Source organism: Dasypus novemcinctus, chromosome 10, assembly GCF_030445035.2.
Source record: "Dasypus novemcinctus isolate mDasNov1 chromosome 10, mDasNov1.1.hap2, whole genome shotgun sequence".
NCBI classification, from domain to species: Eukaryota; Metazoa; Chordata; class Mammalia; order Cingulata; family Dasypodidae; genus Dasypus; species Dasypus novemcinctus.
The window spans coordinates 89482-104609 of record NC_080682.1 but is presented as its reverse complement, the minus strand read 5'-3'; the positions used below and the strand labels follow the sequence as shown (position 1 = coordinate 104609).

The window sequence follows — 15128 nt, the reverse complement described above, 5'->3', positions numbered from 1 at the left end:
GTGCAGGCCAGGACAGGGCTGGGTGAGCCGCCGTCTGGAATTCAAGTTAGGGGATGCCGAAAGAGCCCCACGTGCACAGCTGATAACCCAGGTGTCTGAAGTGAACGCAAATTGTTGCCTTTTTCCTCCTTGCAGCCTTGACTCGGACTCCCTCAGACCTGCTCCTTTGTGGGGCTCCCTTTTCTCACAGAAGCTAGAGCCCCGGCAGAGCTTCTGCCTCACCCCCTCCCACCCCTGTGTGCCCCCAGGGCTTCGTGCCAAGGGCTGTGATAGGCGAGGACAGCTGCAGCTGCCCCTGGAGCTATAAAAAGCCCAGTGCCCAAGTTTGCTCAGGACACTCCAAGCAGGGACTCAGAGCAGAAGAGTTGTAGGGCACTCAGGGAGGTGACCCCAGAACCATGCCCCAGTGGCCCCGCACCGCCCGGCTGCTCCAGGCCAGCCTGAGGCCTCGGGTGGTCCCCAGTGCGCACATCTCTGCCAGGCCAGCCAAGACACCCACCTCTCCAGGGGTAAGTGGCCCCAAGGCAGGGGACGGGCTCAGGCAGGACGAGGCCCATTTCCTGGGGCTTCTGGGCGAGACACAGGCAAGGTCAGTGGAGGGAGGTCCTTTGGGCACAGTGTCCGGAGCTGAGGGGCCTGGGCCCAAGTCCCATGCTGGCCTCCCGAAGGCCAGGCTCCCAAGGTCAGCGGTCAAAGAGGCTCTCTCCACCCTTCACCCCCACTTGCTGACTGGCAAACAAGGGGTGCTAAAGGCTGAGCTCAGAGGGCAGCACATTCGCTTCAACTTTTTTTTAAAATCAAGTTTATTGATATTCATAAAGCATTCCATCCATCCATTTGATTTTGAAGGGGGGATGTGGAGCTGCTTTGAGGGTCAGTGGGATTGCAGGTGGAAACTCACCTTCGCCTCAGAAAGGCCTGAAGAAACGGGCTCTCCAAGCAGCCTCCACCTCCGCACGGGGGCCCATGCCTGATTTAACCCTTACAACCCCAGGAGGGCACGGTGGTCTTTCCTTTCTGTATAAACAAACCAAGGTCATGCAGCCAGCTGCACCTGAGAGCTGAGCCCAGACCAAGGTCTCTGCCGGTGTCTGATCACTGTAGGAACGAGGGGGCAGGAGGCCTGGGCCCAGGCTGGGCCTTGGAACCCTGCTCCCAAAGTGCAGCCCTGACGGCTGGGTTCCGGTCGCAGAGGGGCCCTGAGCACCTCCACCCTGGCTTCTTCATTTGGAGAAGGGCCTGCATTTCATTGCAAGCAGCTTAGTCTCAGCTCTGAATAGCGACATGCCCACAGCCCGACAGCCAGGCGTGCCCGCCCGGGGTTGACTGTGAGCAAAGCTGGAGGGAAGGCGTTGAAGGCTGAGGGAAACGCAGCCATGCTGGAAGCTGAATGGGGTGGGGGAGGGCGGGGACGGGATGGGGGATGCGCGGGGCGGTGTTGAGTGGTTCAGATGAGCAGAGCTGGGCTGGACTCCGCCAGCAGACCCGGGGCAGGTCGCTGATGATGACAGGAGTTATTTACTGCCCACAACTTGCCAGGGCTCCTCCCGGTAGAGAAGTCTGGAGGCAGATAAAGAGCCTCGTCCAAGGGTCGTGAGGGGGTGGCAGCAGGGCGTTGTTTCCAGCTCTTGACCGTGGCTCTGGTGAGCACCGGGTCTCCTACCTCAGACCCGGGTCCGTGGGCCACAGCCCTGACTCTGTCCTCCCCCTAACGCAGGAGCAGGCCATCGCCCTCTCGACCATGTTCCTCAGCTTCCTGGTTCCTGCGGGCTGGGTCTTATCCCACCTGGAGACCTACAAGAAAGGCTCAGCCAGATGAAGACCCCCAGGCGGCGGCTCCGGCTCCGCTCCAAGCACAGGATTGAAAAGATGATTAAATCCCTCCCACACCGTTCACTGGGGTGACTGTTGTTTAAGTGCCGTGATGCCCCCAAGCCCTGCGCAGTGGGTGCCCCTGGACGCCCAGCAGGTATCCCGAAGGCTGGCTCATGTCCACTCTCACGGTGGCACGAGACAGACACCTGTCAGGGAAGTCAGCCGAGGAGGCCCAAGGGGATGGACTCATCTCCCTGAGCAACATTAAGGCAGAGATGCCTCCTGCTCAAGTGCCCCCAGCCCCGAGTCTGACTCCCCAGCCCCACCTTATCTGCCAGGGAGGCCTTTTCCTCAGAGTCGAGGGAGAAGAGAGGCCAAAGCTGAATCTCCACCAAACCCTCCCCAGCTCTGATAACATGATTTCTAATACCTTGGGGCACAGGTTTCACCTGGGAGTGAAGCCCAAGTAAACAGAACCACAAGAGGACAAATCTGAGGCCTTTATTATAGAAACATTCCTAAGCCACACTGGGAAGGGCACGTGGGTGGATGCACACGGAAACCAACTCAAACCCAAACTGAGGGCAGTGCTCTCCAGAGAACTCCGGGCCAGCTCTTCATTTCCTGGCGCACTCATGCTGGCCTCCTTTACCCCAAGAGTGTACAGAAGTGTACAGGTTCCAGTGACAGCCTTCTGTTTCACTCTGAACAGGACCCCAGCCCCCCACCCCAATTAAATGCAGGTCTTCCAGCTGCCAGGTCCAGCAAGCACAGAGAGGCTCCCGTGGGCAGAGGCAGCCCGGCCCGCTAGGTGAGGATGTCGTGGGCCTGGTGCTCCACCAGCATCTCCATGCTCTTCACGTCAGTGCACCAGAACTCCAGGCGGCTCTTCATGCCCTGGATCTGAGGGCAGAGGCAAGACCACGTGGGCATGAGGCTCGGTGCAGCGGCCAGGCCGTGCAGCACCCGCACGGTCAGCTCGCCCTGTAGGGCAGGGCTAACAGCAAGGGCACCAGAGCAGGGCGGGGGGCTGGTGTGTGATGGGTTATCCCAGTCAAGTCTTACCACAGGGATGTTTAAAACTTGTATGAAGGAAAGGAGGCAAGAATGGAGGAAATCTGTGGGATTAAATTTCTAGCAAATGTGAACAGGGTGCGAGTGAGCTCAAATCACGGAACCAGGAACACATTTGATTGGAGCACCAATTTTGAGATTAAAAGGCATCATCAGCACAACCGTCACTGTTATCACACTAAGCTTTTAAATGCAGGGTTCGAATCCCAGGCTTGCATTAAATTAGTCTTTAAAAAGCCCTTAGTCCCTACAGCAGTAATTCATTCTCCACAATCTGTTTAATAATGTTTTCTTCCTAAATGGTGTCCATCCAAACAAAACAGAGATATGACCCAAAACCCACCCAGGCAAACCAGGTATTTCGACAGCGTCACCTGCTGCAGATCCAGCACGCGGGGCTGAGCCCAGGTCATGTGGACTCGCTTGTCCACCTCGTCGATGGAGCCTCGCACCAGGCCCACGGACAGCGCTTTCATCACCAGCAGCTCCACCTGGGGCAGAGGGGGCCGACTTGTAATCTGCAGACCCAAGATGCTTTTTCTTTTTGACAGAGTCTAGGACCAGTGTGCTCCTGCAGGTCCCTGGCCCCTCTGTCTGTGGTGCCCCAGGCCCAAGAACCATACCTCATTCACAGTGATTTTAGCACTTTTGGCAATTTCTTCAAAAGTAAGTTGTCTGTGATTGGCAGGTCGTGTGAAAGTCATCTGGAAAAAAAGAGTTTTATTAGCTATTTTTCCAAATAAAATTTGTCAGAGCTGATTGATAAGGATATTTTTATTAATACTTGCTCTGAAAATGTATAGATGATCTTATCAGTAGTACGCCACGTATTAAACCTCCTTAATATTAGTCACATATCTCATTAAGAACAAATTTCCAAAGCTTAGAATAGAATGGCAAAGGGGAAATTAAGCTTTGAAGGGACAAAAGCATCCCTCTTCCACTTGGCAAGTCTGTGAGACTGCAGTCCACGTGCCAGGGCTGCACTTGGAGCTAGTGACACAGATGAATCAGAAGGACAAGATGCATTTTCTCAAGAAGCCTAAATTCTAGTGGAAAGACAGACAAGCACATGGACAACAAGTGGATCAGTAATGGGAAGGGGCGGCTCTCAGTTCAGAAGGTCAGAGAACTCTCCAAACCAAGAAGCAAATACACACAACGCAAGCATTGCCAAAGGGACAGAAGGTGAGGGAGAGCAGCAGTGTGGCAGACAAAAGCATCACTATGGGTTTATGCCCAAAAGGCTCCAGAGCCACTGGCACACCTGCCTGGGAGAGTGGGCTTACCTCCATAAGGCACAGCAGCTGGATTTTCCTCAGAAGCTGGGCTTCATTGGCAGCTAAATCAGGCTGTAAAGTATAGAAAGACATAAAAACAAATCACCTGCATCTGTGCTTATCAGGTGCGTGATCTGGCTCTGGAGCTCCTTCTATAACAGCAATTCAAACAAAGAGAAACTGGGCAAATCAAAGCCTTGTACACTGCTGATAGCTGAGGCTCATTAGCTTCAAGTGATTTGAACATTACTTTTCTTGACAAATCCTAAGAGTACCTAACTGAAAACCATTTTTCACACAAGAAATTGATAGGATTTGTCACAAATAGCACAAGGCTAGAATACAGGCAGTGGAAGTTTCCAGAAGATTCCCGGGGCACAAGGTAATGTCAGGGTGTGTGCTGCCTTGGTGAGTTCAAGCAAGACCTCCAGGCTCCAAAGCCTTCAGGATCAGCACAGTGTCAGGGCACCAGGTCTTAGGAACAGGCTCCCTCAGCTCGGAAGACTTATTCTAAGTCCAAAGAGCAGCCTATCGTCTAACTCGTCATGAACAGCACTGTCAGAACCAGAACACACCCCTCTGCAAGGCCTGGGCCATCTTCCGCAAGCAGGTGGTTGGTGAGCACAGAAGGAGAATTGATTACTTTGATTCCAATGTTTAGGAACTTGATACCCTGACAGAGGCAGCCCCAGCAGGGACATTCCTGCCACAGGCACTGGACAAACGCTTCAGAAAGGGTCCACTCCACCCTGGCAAGGTTGTGCTGCTTGGACAGACACTGCTAGCATGCATCTGAGTTCCTTCCCTTCTTTCATTTAGATTTCTATGACTAGCCATCTTTCTTTCTGAAAGCCACGTTTTCTCTCCAGCACTCTCTGCATGCCTCAGGCTCTAGGGTGGCCTGGCTGGACCAGGTACCTTCTGCTTCTTCATGGTCCCTTTGTTTATCTCTACCTTGCTCCATTATGTGTAGATTTTTACAAGTTTATTTTAAACTTAGAGAAAATTTAAAGTTCTGAAAAAGACAAAACTATAAATATAAACACAATTCCTACCATCAAAAATCAATGATGTTTACATTTAATAATATTTGCTTCTCATCATTTCATTTTTAAGAAAACACCATTAAAGCTCAGGTCCTCCTGAAGCACCTCTCACTAACCCCCACCGGCCCCCCTCCACTGACTGCTCATTCCACCACCGACTCACTCTTCCCCACTTCAGCCAACATGCTAATAGCTCCCTTTTCTTCTGCTGGGGATGCTCCTCCCAGGCCTGGCTCCCGGCTGCTTCTACTCACCCCAAGGCCCTGAGCACAGCAGACCTCTCTGAGGGAGCCTTCTGCAACAGCCCCCCACCAGGCACAGGTTCAAGACAGCAGAATGCCTGTGGCTCTGACCAGTATCCTAACTAATCAACCAGCTAACAGCCGGTTCGATGTGTTTCTACTCTTTACAGTGCTCTATGAGAGCCTGAGCCTCTCATTCTTCTCTCTTCTCCCAGTGCCTCCCTGCATGTCAGACATAGACTGTTGACTAAATGAACAAATGCATGATGAATGAACGCAAAGGTACTGAGGAAATACTCAGCAGCCCCAATCCATGGCTCACCTGCTGGCCCCAGGCAGCCTTCAGGGCCTGGAATTTCTCCACGTTGCCGCTGTTAAAAGCATAGAGGGTGTCAATGAGCCACTGCCGGTCAGTGCTCCTCAGCGACTCCAGCACAGGGTGCATGAGCTGTGAGAGGGGTGGGCAGTCAGCCAGAGAAAAGTGTGCAGCCACTCACTCTCAAGAAATCTGTGTTCACGCCAACTTACAAGTTCTCCAAAGTTAAAAACTCCTTCACCAAGAAGTCCTGCCAGGCCCAGTGTGAACGCTCTCTCCTGCTGCTCGGAGGCTACAGCAACAACAACACACCAGTTACGTTCTGTGGCCCCAGTCCTGACTGGCTTTAAGGTCTTGCACAGTAAGAAGAAAAGGACCGTCTTTGTCATGGTTTTGGGACAAAGCCTTAAGAGCATCTCTTCTAAAGTAACACACGGACTCAAGTTATATCAGGAGCATGAGTTTTGTGGAAAGAACATTTATTTACTTATTTTCCAAAAATATGCAAATCTATTTATAGTTTCAGTCTGTACTAATTCCTGGAGGAAAGAGTTCCTTAAATCCCTTCCAGCTGTGGGTAGTACTATTTCTTATCTATTATAAAGTTACCTCATTTAGCCTCTTTTCAGACTAGAATTAATCTACTTTCTGTTCCCGTACAGAAGTTATTCTCCTGACCACATAAGTTGCTTATTTCCAATATATTTTTCTTAAGGAGCAACAATCAAAGCTGCATCAACATTATTAAGGTTTGCTGGCCTCCTCAGCTTTACCAATTTATTGTACGAAATGTCTAAAGTAGGCTGAAAATTTTTAAAATACATATTCCTTGCACTTTCCCGAAAACTCACTGGTCACTTTTCCTTCCACTCTCAAATTCTTGAAACAGTTTTGTAATTTATTCTCATGGGTCTGGCATTTCAGTATTCAGACTGTGAGTTACTGTGCCCTTCCCCCAGCAGGGGACACGAAGGCACTTCTACCTTCATGCTCCAAATGCAGGAAGGTCGTGGAGAAGGGACAGTGAGTGGCTCAGGAGCTGACCTCATTTTCATCTGAATTAAATGCTGAAGACAAATACAACATGGAAACAGAAGGGTAAACGAATCTCCCTGTACTTTAGCCCAATGGGATTCCTTCACGAAGAAATGAATGCCTCTGAACAGTCCTGAGACCTGCTGCCCAGAGCCCTGGCAGTGTCTACGTTTGGAGAACGTGCCTGTTGTACAACGAGGAGCTGACTCAAAGTGGCCCAACATTACCTGGCAGATCTTTAATGTCAATGCAGCCCAGAAACCGCAGAGCATCTTTGTAGTAGGACGCATGGTCTCCAACTGTCTGATAATATTTACTGGAGAGATCATAGAAACGACTGTGAACTGATGTCACACCAGGAAGGTTGGTTAGCATTTCTTCAACATCCTCAATTGTTTCCTACATACAGAAAGCAAGATTGTCTTTATTTTAACTTGTAAGGTTTTAAGGTAATATAGGACAAGATTTTCTGAAAAGCAAAAATCACAAAGACTGATAAATACATCGTTGAAATAGAAAACTTTAGTTCATCCAAAACACAGGACAAAAGTACAAAGGAAGCTCCTGAGTACTGGGAAAGATACTTATGGCACGTGTAACCCACAAAGGGTCATGATCAGGACATGGAAAGCACGAATCCATCAGGGGGCAAACAATGCAGCAGGGAGGTGGGTAAAAGGTATTAATGGGCATTCTATACAAGTGGAAAATGGCCAAAAAACTACTAGTTCTCAGAGAAATGAAAATCAAACCCATGCTGAAGTAACTTTTCATCCCCATCAGATGGGCAAGAATTAAAAAATCTGAAAATATCAAGTGTTGATGATATGGAGCATTGGAAATGCTCATGAAGAAAAAACTGGCAATACGTTATAAACTTGTAGATGTAAGCACCTTACAGCCCAGTAAATTTCACTTCCAGGTATGTAATGCAGGGAATTCGTGTCCATGTACGCAAGGACTCAGGCACAGAAAGGAAAATAAGTACATTGCTTCTAACAGAAAACAAAGCACAACCTAAATGTCTATAATCATAAATGGAAAAAATGAAGTAATTACACCTATCGACGTTATGATGAACTAGTAAGTTAAAGCAATACCAAGTGGTGGAGGAGCTGGACCTGAGCTGCACAGGGCTCTAGCTGTGCTGGTGCTGCTTTAATTCTTAAGCAGGTTGGCAGGAACAGGAATGTCTGCCGCAGTATTCTTTATTGTGTTTTAGGGCTTTTTACATGTCTTAAGTATTTAAAAATAAAATGCAGTAAGCATGCATGATGGCTAGGACTGGGAAATGATATGCAAAATAAAAAGTATTTTTTAGAGCAATGAGAACAAGAGCAATTTCAACCTTTTACACCCAATACTTTCTTTAATTAAGGTTATAACAGAACAAAATAAAAACTAACTTGTGGTTTCTGGCTAAACAAGGCAGACTGATCACTTACAGCTGTCTCTATGCCACCCATACCTACCACCTATTCCCAAATGCACTAAATGAAAATAAGCATGATATAAACATAGGCAGGAAGTGCCATATCTAGAAAGCAGGGGAGGATGAAGAGTGCACACGAGCTGCCAATAAGACCTCAGGTGTAGGTGCTGGGCCCTCACAGGGCGAGTGTGCCTCTGTTTAAGGGTAATGGGCATCATCTCAGCAAAACTACACACATACACAGAACAGACAAAAGTGGTAAAACACTAATATTCGGAGAAATGGGTGAAGACTTTAAGAAAATTCTTTGTGTTATTTTTTACAACTTTTCTGTAATTCAAAATTATGTAAAAATAAACAGTTAAGGAGGAAAAACAGGATGTTCTCCCTATGGATTTAAACAACTTTTTAAACCAAAGATAAATCAGTATTATGGTGATCTCACCTTTGTAACCTGCAGGTCCCCGATGTTTAATTTTAGAGCCCCAATTGCGGTTTTACACAGGATCACAGCCTCATCACTGCTTTTCACCTACAGACATCATAAATAAGGGAACCTCAGAAGTCTAGGCAGCAGACTAACAAAGCAAGCCATTCCATATGTATATTAGATTACATGACCACGGAAAATTAATGCAAGCTGTGTGCGCAGACACCATAAATCACAAACAGTCCAAAAGGTATAGTTCAAACTTCACATTTACCTTCTCACGAGTCTTTTCCAGAAAAGTAAGAGCCACGTTAGGATCTAGAAGAAAGAGCAAAGTCAGAACCACCAACAGAACACCTTTGCAGACTGGTTTCTACCAACCAAGAAGCTTTCAAGTTGGATAATCTTTAGGCTTAGACCATTAAGTCTAACACATAACTTAGAATCTAAGATTTTCTACAAAAATGTGTAAGTTCAATTAGCTTATATATCAAGATCATCTTAATTACCATTTGGACCTGTTCCTTCATGAAATAAAATGAGACTCACCAGTCATCTGCCTAACTACGTGAAGAATGATTTCTACCAGGGACAAAGGGTTCACCCTGAAACAAAAACCACCTCTTTCAGTTTGTCAATGCATATCCACATACTCATTATCAAAGTGAAGAACTGACAGAGGGTTTACCTGTGTTCAAATTCACTGATGAAGTTCTCATAAAGCTGTGGAATAAAAACATGGAGGAATTACAGGGTGTCTTTCAGTCTGTAAAACCAAGACTCCAAACACTATTTTTAGTTCAATGTTATCCGGTTATGAGCTTGGCAGCCACAATGTCTAACACATAGTAAGCTTTCAATAAACTGAATGACAGGAGATCCAAACCAGGGCTTATTTAAGTTCACATAAATGATCTCCAATGGATTCTTATAGAAAGGTGATGTTGCTGGGAATAGAACACTGCCCTCTAAGAATTTCCTAAAGGTCAACTCTTATATCCTCCCTCCAAGTTCCTCCAAGTAAAATATGCTATCAGTTTGAACTGTTCACTGTCCTGACAGAATGGAGTTCCTTCAGATTTTAAACGTTTACAGGGAAACGGACTTGGCCCAGTGGTTAGGGCGTCCGTCTACCACATGGGAGGTCCGCGGTTCAAACCCCGGGCCTCCTTGACCCGTGTGGAGCTGGCCTATGCACAGCGCTGATGCACGCAAGGAGTGCCGCCCCACGCGCAAGGAGTACTCCCGTAAGGAGAGCCAACCAGCGTGAAAGAAAGAGCAGCCTGCCCAGGAATGGCGCCGCCCACACTTCCCGTGCCGCTGACGACAACAGAAGCGGACAAAGAAACAAGATGCAGCAAATAGACACAGAGAACAGCCACCGGGGGGCGGGGGGGTGGGAAATAAATAAATAAATAAATCTTAAAAAAAAAAAGTTTACAAGCTAATTACATCCTGTTACCAAACTTCTCAGCCACTCAGGAAATATTTTGGCACTCATTCAGACTCTTTGCTAGGGTCTATGGTCATGGGAAAAAGTAAGAAAAAACTTCCCTTCAAGGAGCTCCTGGCCTAGTAGAAAAGACACATTTGTAAACAAATAAACGACAATACTGTGAGTTTAAGAGCAATAAGAAAAGCACATGGGGGGAAGGGGAAATAAATAAATAAATAAATCTTAAAAAAAAAAAAAGCACACAGAGGTAGATCAGCCAAAGAAAGAGGTTTCAAGGAAAATTATTCTAGAAGAGGTGGTAACTGAAGAAGGGAAGCTGATGTGGTTCAGTGGTTGAGCGCCAGCTTCCCACATATGAGGTCCTGGGTTCAATCCCTCACCTTGATACCTTAAAAATAAATAAATAAATAAAAAAATTAAGGATCAGAGAGCAATTATAAGGGAATAAAGGGAATAGAGGGTAGGGTATATGGGAATTATATTTTCGATGTATCATTTATGTAATCTAAAGCTTAAAAAACCTTTTTTAAAAGAGCAATTAAGAGGGTGGAAAGGGAGATGTGGCTTAAGTAGTTGGGCGCCTGCCTCCCACACGGGAGGTCCTGGGTTTGGTTCCTGGTGCCTCCTAAAGAAGACAAGCAAGACAGTGAGCTGATATGAAGGGCTGGTGTGGCAAGCTGACGCAATGAGGAGACGCAATGAGAGACACAATAAGCAGGTAGTAGATGTGGCTCAAGCGACTGGGCACCTCCCTCCCACATGGGTTCGGTTCCTGATGTCTTCTAAAAAAAGACAAGCAGACAGGAAGAGCACACAACATAGATAGCAGATAGTGAGTGCAAACAACGAGGGGGGGAGGGATAAATAAATCTTTTTTATAAAAGGGGTGGGAAAATTTGGTGTGGGAGAGGGAGCAATTAGGAAAGAACATTCCAGACAAGAACCAACTCGTGCAAAAGCAATAAAGAAGAAAAAAAAAAAACTGCATTGTTTCAGGGGTATTCTGAAAGAGACAGAAGGTGGAAGGTATTGAGCACAAGCCAGGAGGGGCTTGGTCTTTTTCCTGAAGTCCAAGCTGAGCAGTGATGGGTTTTAAGCAAGCAAAAAGATGATCACACTTCAATTTTAGAAACACCTGGGGGCAGAGAAGATAGCAAATGAAAAGACTAAGAGAGATCAGTCATGATGCTACTGCCAAGACAAGAAGTGAGGGAGCAAAAGTGAGTTTGAGAGAGATTTGTTGATAAGCTGAATAAGAACTGATCAGGGACAGGGCAGAAGCAAGGCGGAGGGGCTGAGAATGATGCTGAGCTGATGTCTGGACAGCACCACTCACTGAAGAGAAGCCTGCGTGGGCACAGTAGGGGAGGGAGCCTCCAGATGGGTCCTACTTTGACAAGGAGAGCCTGAAGTTCCCCTGGGATTTGAAGGGAGATAGATGAAATGTCCCTATAACAAGTTAGATATTAAATCGAACCACAGGAAATAAATGACTTCAACTCTTCTGGGATAACTATTATAATTCGTGTAATTATCTAAAAAAAAAAAAGCCCACGCTAAGTCCAGAACCTCAAAATCACTTCTATTGATTGCCACCTCATGACTAATCTATCTTGCACTTACGTGGACTGGGTCCCAACAATTTTTAAAGATTTATTTTACACATACACACACACACACACAACTGAGTAAGTGTCACACTGGCAAGAGGTTGAGGAACTATTTTGTCATGTGCGAAAAGCGACTGAAAGACAAGAAGTGAAGGACAGAGATAAATGAATTTTCCATGAATAGAACAGAGAACATTAGGAAACAAATATTAAGATGGAGTCTTATTTCTAATTTCCCCACATAATCCAGAAGAGAAAATGCCCAGCAAAATCTCTAGGCTAGGAGGTGATTACAAGTTCTTCTAAGCAGTAAAATGCCAAACTGATAGGTATACACAATATCTTATATGATAGGACAGTGACGTGGCACCTAAGCTTCACTCTGAGCACATATAAAGTAATGTGTTCAGGATAAATAACTCAAACTATAATTATGAGCTAGCTATCAGTTACAATTCAAGTATAATTCTTCAATTCATTCAGAATCAAAGAGAAAGATGCCAAGAAAGACTTCACAGGGGAGGTTATTGGTGAACAAAGTCGTGGGGGTTTGACACATAATCTGGGGAGGCTGGGCAGAGTGCAGTGAACAAAGGGACAGAAAAAAGATGGCCTATGGCATCTGAGAAGCTGAAGGAGATGTGGGGACCTGGATCAGAGGACGCTGGGCTCCTTGAGCATCATGAGGTTTATTAAGGATAAGCAGAGGATGGGCAGATGAGGGAAGAAATAAGACAGGTATGAAGAAATAGACAGCTGCTGATTCCAAACACAAACATGCCCAAAATAGCTAGAAATAAATGGTTTTCTATGCCAAATATAAAAACAAAAGTCTCCTCCCCCAAAACTCCAGAAAAGAAATACGAGTTAATTAATCTACAGTTCGATAACTCTTAATATTGGGAAACTCAACGTATTATTTTTCCTGTTGACAAAATTTTGAAAGTGCTCTATTACAGAGCCAGTTTGGTAGCACACGGGACTCCCCGCACAAGTGAAGCACAAAAGATATTCTGTCTTCCACAGCACCCAGAAGCATTGAGAGCAAGCAAGAATCAGAAGGGGTGAGAAGAGGGAGCAATAGTAGTTGTCTAAACAATTCCTATGATAATCCTTCTCTATATCCTAATGGTTTTAAGTTTCAATTTTATTATAATAGTTTTCTAAAAGTACAGTACTCCAAAAAATATCTTTCAACAATAAGATATAAAGGCTTGCTACAAGGTGATACTTTAGGCTGAAAGTTTAGATACATAAAAGCAAAATGTGTTTGAATCCCATTCTGCCATTTAATTAGCTGTGACTTATGAAAAGTTACTTAACCTCTTGGTGTCTCTGTGTCTACTTTAAAAACATCAAAGATAATAGCAGTACCTACCTCCCAATGTGGTTATGAGGGTTAAATAATATGTAAAGCATTTAGAACAGTGTCTGACATATAGTTATTGCTGAATAAGTGTCACTTATTATGAGAAAATCCATCTATTATTTTAAAAAGTCCTTGAGTACATTTATATAATCTGATTCAGTATGATAAATTATTTACCTTAATGAGACCATCTCCTTGGGCAAAACATGGGTCCTGCACAAAATCAAGCACCTGAAGTGTCAGTTGATGCCACAACCTGAAAAACACAAGGCCGTCAAGACCTGTAAATTATTATTGCATCTCAGACACCTTCAGCCTTCATGGTCCTACCAAATAAATACTGTCTCTACTATACAGAAGAAAGAATACTAAAGCATATGCTAATTAGCCTGAGTTCTTTTTCTGGCTCTGCTAATAGATGGTTAATCACTTTAACATCTCTACGATGCAATTTTCCCAGCTATAAGTGGATATCTTTCTAGACTACCTCAAAGCGTGATTTTGAGGCTCAATTAGGAAAAAGAACTTTGGAATCACACAGATCTAAGTTAAAATCCTGGCTCTCATACATATTAGTTGTATCTCAGGAAAGGTACTTAAACTGAACTCTGTTTCCACATCTGTGAATAGAGCTGAAGGATTAAATGAGCTAAAACATGGAATGTCTAGAACAGTGCATAGCCTTTCAAAGACTGAAGGCTAATATTAATAATGTATATATATATAAATGCTTTGGAAAACATAAAATGCTACCCAATACAAGCAATTGTTGACCAAGCACGAACAATTTTCTTACCAAAGTTGCTAATAGCAGAAGGCTGCTGAATATCATCAAAACATGTACTGAATACCCATGTGAACAGCACTAATCTAAATGCTATGGTTGATACCAGGGAGGTAATCATAGGACGTGTACTTTGAGCATAGCGCTCACTCAATGCTAGCTATTTACTCTATTTTCTATTTGTGTTAAAAGAGGTTGGTGCTTAGCAACAATTTAATTGTTCTGAAACCCATCCTGTTTCTAGAGACACAAAGCCCAATGTGAAATGCATAGGAAAGTAGGGACCAGGAGAGAGAGGGGAAGTGGACTTATATTCCAGCGTGTAACCAGCTGCAGAACCAACAGGGAAAGGAACAAAATTACACTGGCCTCTGATTTATACTCTCCAGGGAGTGAGAAAGATAACTGGAGATAGTTAAGACAAGACTAAGTACAAGTCACCGGGATTTGTTACTCAAAAGTGGTGGCAGCCTGACACTCAAAGGCTTGTTTGACTGGAATCAAAAACTAAAATCACAGGCCAGTCCTGAACCCCTTCAGTAAGGCCAGAAGGAAAGGGGGCTCAGAAGCCTCAACCATAGCTCCTAGTGAGGACGGCAGTGAATCCTAGACCCAAAAACCCAGGCTACAGCAGGGCTCCTCGGTCCTCGCGTGCTGTCACCCCTCTTCCCTTTGGCCCTACTCCCTCGAGGTTCCTCAGACACTTCGCGGGCCAGAGTGTCGCCACCCTCCCCACACGTCCCCACCTCCTCAGGCCTTCCCCACACCGACCTGCGCGCCCTCAGTCCACTAAGGCCCGACCCTCCCGCCCCCATCTCCACCCCAGCCCGGCCCAGCCACCTCGGGGCCCCTCGCCCTCGCTCGCCATTCCCGGGGGCCCGGGTACCCCCGGCTCGGCGCTCACTTCTTCGTGTAGAGCTCCTCCAGACGGTGCCACACGGCAGCCTGACCCGGCCCGGAGCTCTGGCTCTGCTGTAGGAAGCCTGGTACGTCCTTCATGACCGCAGGAAGGTACCGCGCCGGCGGCACTACCCAAGGCAACAGCGAGACGCCAGTTCGGGGAGCACGGCCGCCGGAAGTGCTCACTCACTTCCGGCGCCGCGCGGGGCAGGCCGGGAGCGCTGCAGGTCGGCCTCGGGCCTCCGCTGGTTGTCAAGGTAACTGGACGCCTCGTCCCTATGGACAGAAACTTCTCCGGGGTCCGTACCGGGTCCCCGGGCAGCCGACCGCAGCCGCCTG

At 46.5% G+C, this 15128-nt stretch overlaps 1 protein-coding gene and 1 long non-coding RNA gene across 3 annotated transcripts; one reads left to right on the top strand and one right to left on the bottom strand.

Moving 5' to 3' along the window:
• The first annotated feature begins 372 nt into the window (after window positions 1-372).
• Window positions 373-1894, top strand: LOC131279941 (uncharacterized). Its single transcript, XR_009187438.2, has 2 exons — window positions 373-509; window positions 1718-1894. It is a non-coding gene; the product is annotated as an uncharacterized lncRNA (long non-coding RNA).
• A 406-nt stretch (window positions 1895-2300) lies between these two features.
• Window positions 2301-14988, bottom strand: PSMD13 (proteasome 26S subunit, non-ATPase 13). Of its 2 annotated transcripts, none has more exons than XM_071217868.1 (13): window positions 14794-14988; window positions 13283-13361; window positions 9359-9393; window positions 9220-9275; window positions 8945-8988; window positions 8686-8772; window positions 7036-7207; window positions 5986-6065; window positions 5780-5905; window positions 4179-4241; window positions 3513-3593; window positions 3233-3380; window positions 2301-2718 (listed from the first exon to the last, which is right to left on the bottom strand). In XM_071217868.1, exons 1-13 carry the CDS (start codon window positions 14886-14888, stop codon window positions 2678-2680), a joined length of 1107 nt encoding a protein of 368 aa, XP_071073969.1. In that variant the 5' UTR covers window positions 14889-14988; the 3' UTR covers window positions 2301-2677. The 2 variants fall into 2 exon arrangements, with proteins under 2 accessions (XP_071073969.1, XP_004474965.1); XM_004474908.5 differs by having other exon boundaries at window positions 3264-3380; window positions 14794-14987.
• Between the last annotated feature and the right edge of the window lie 140 nt (window positions 14989-15128).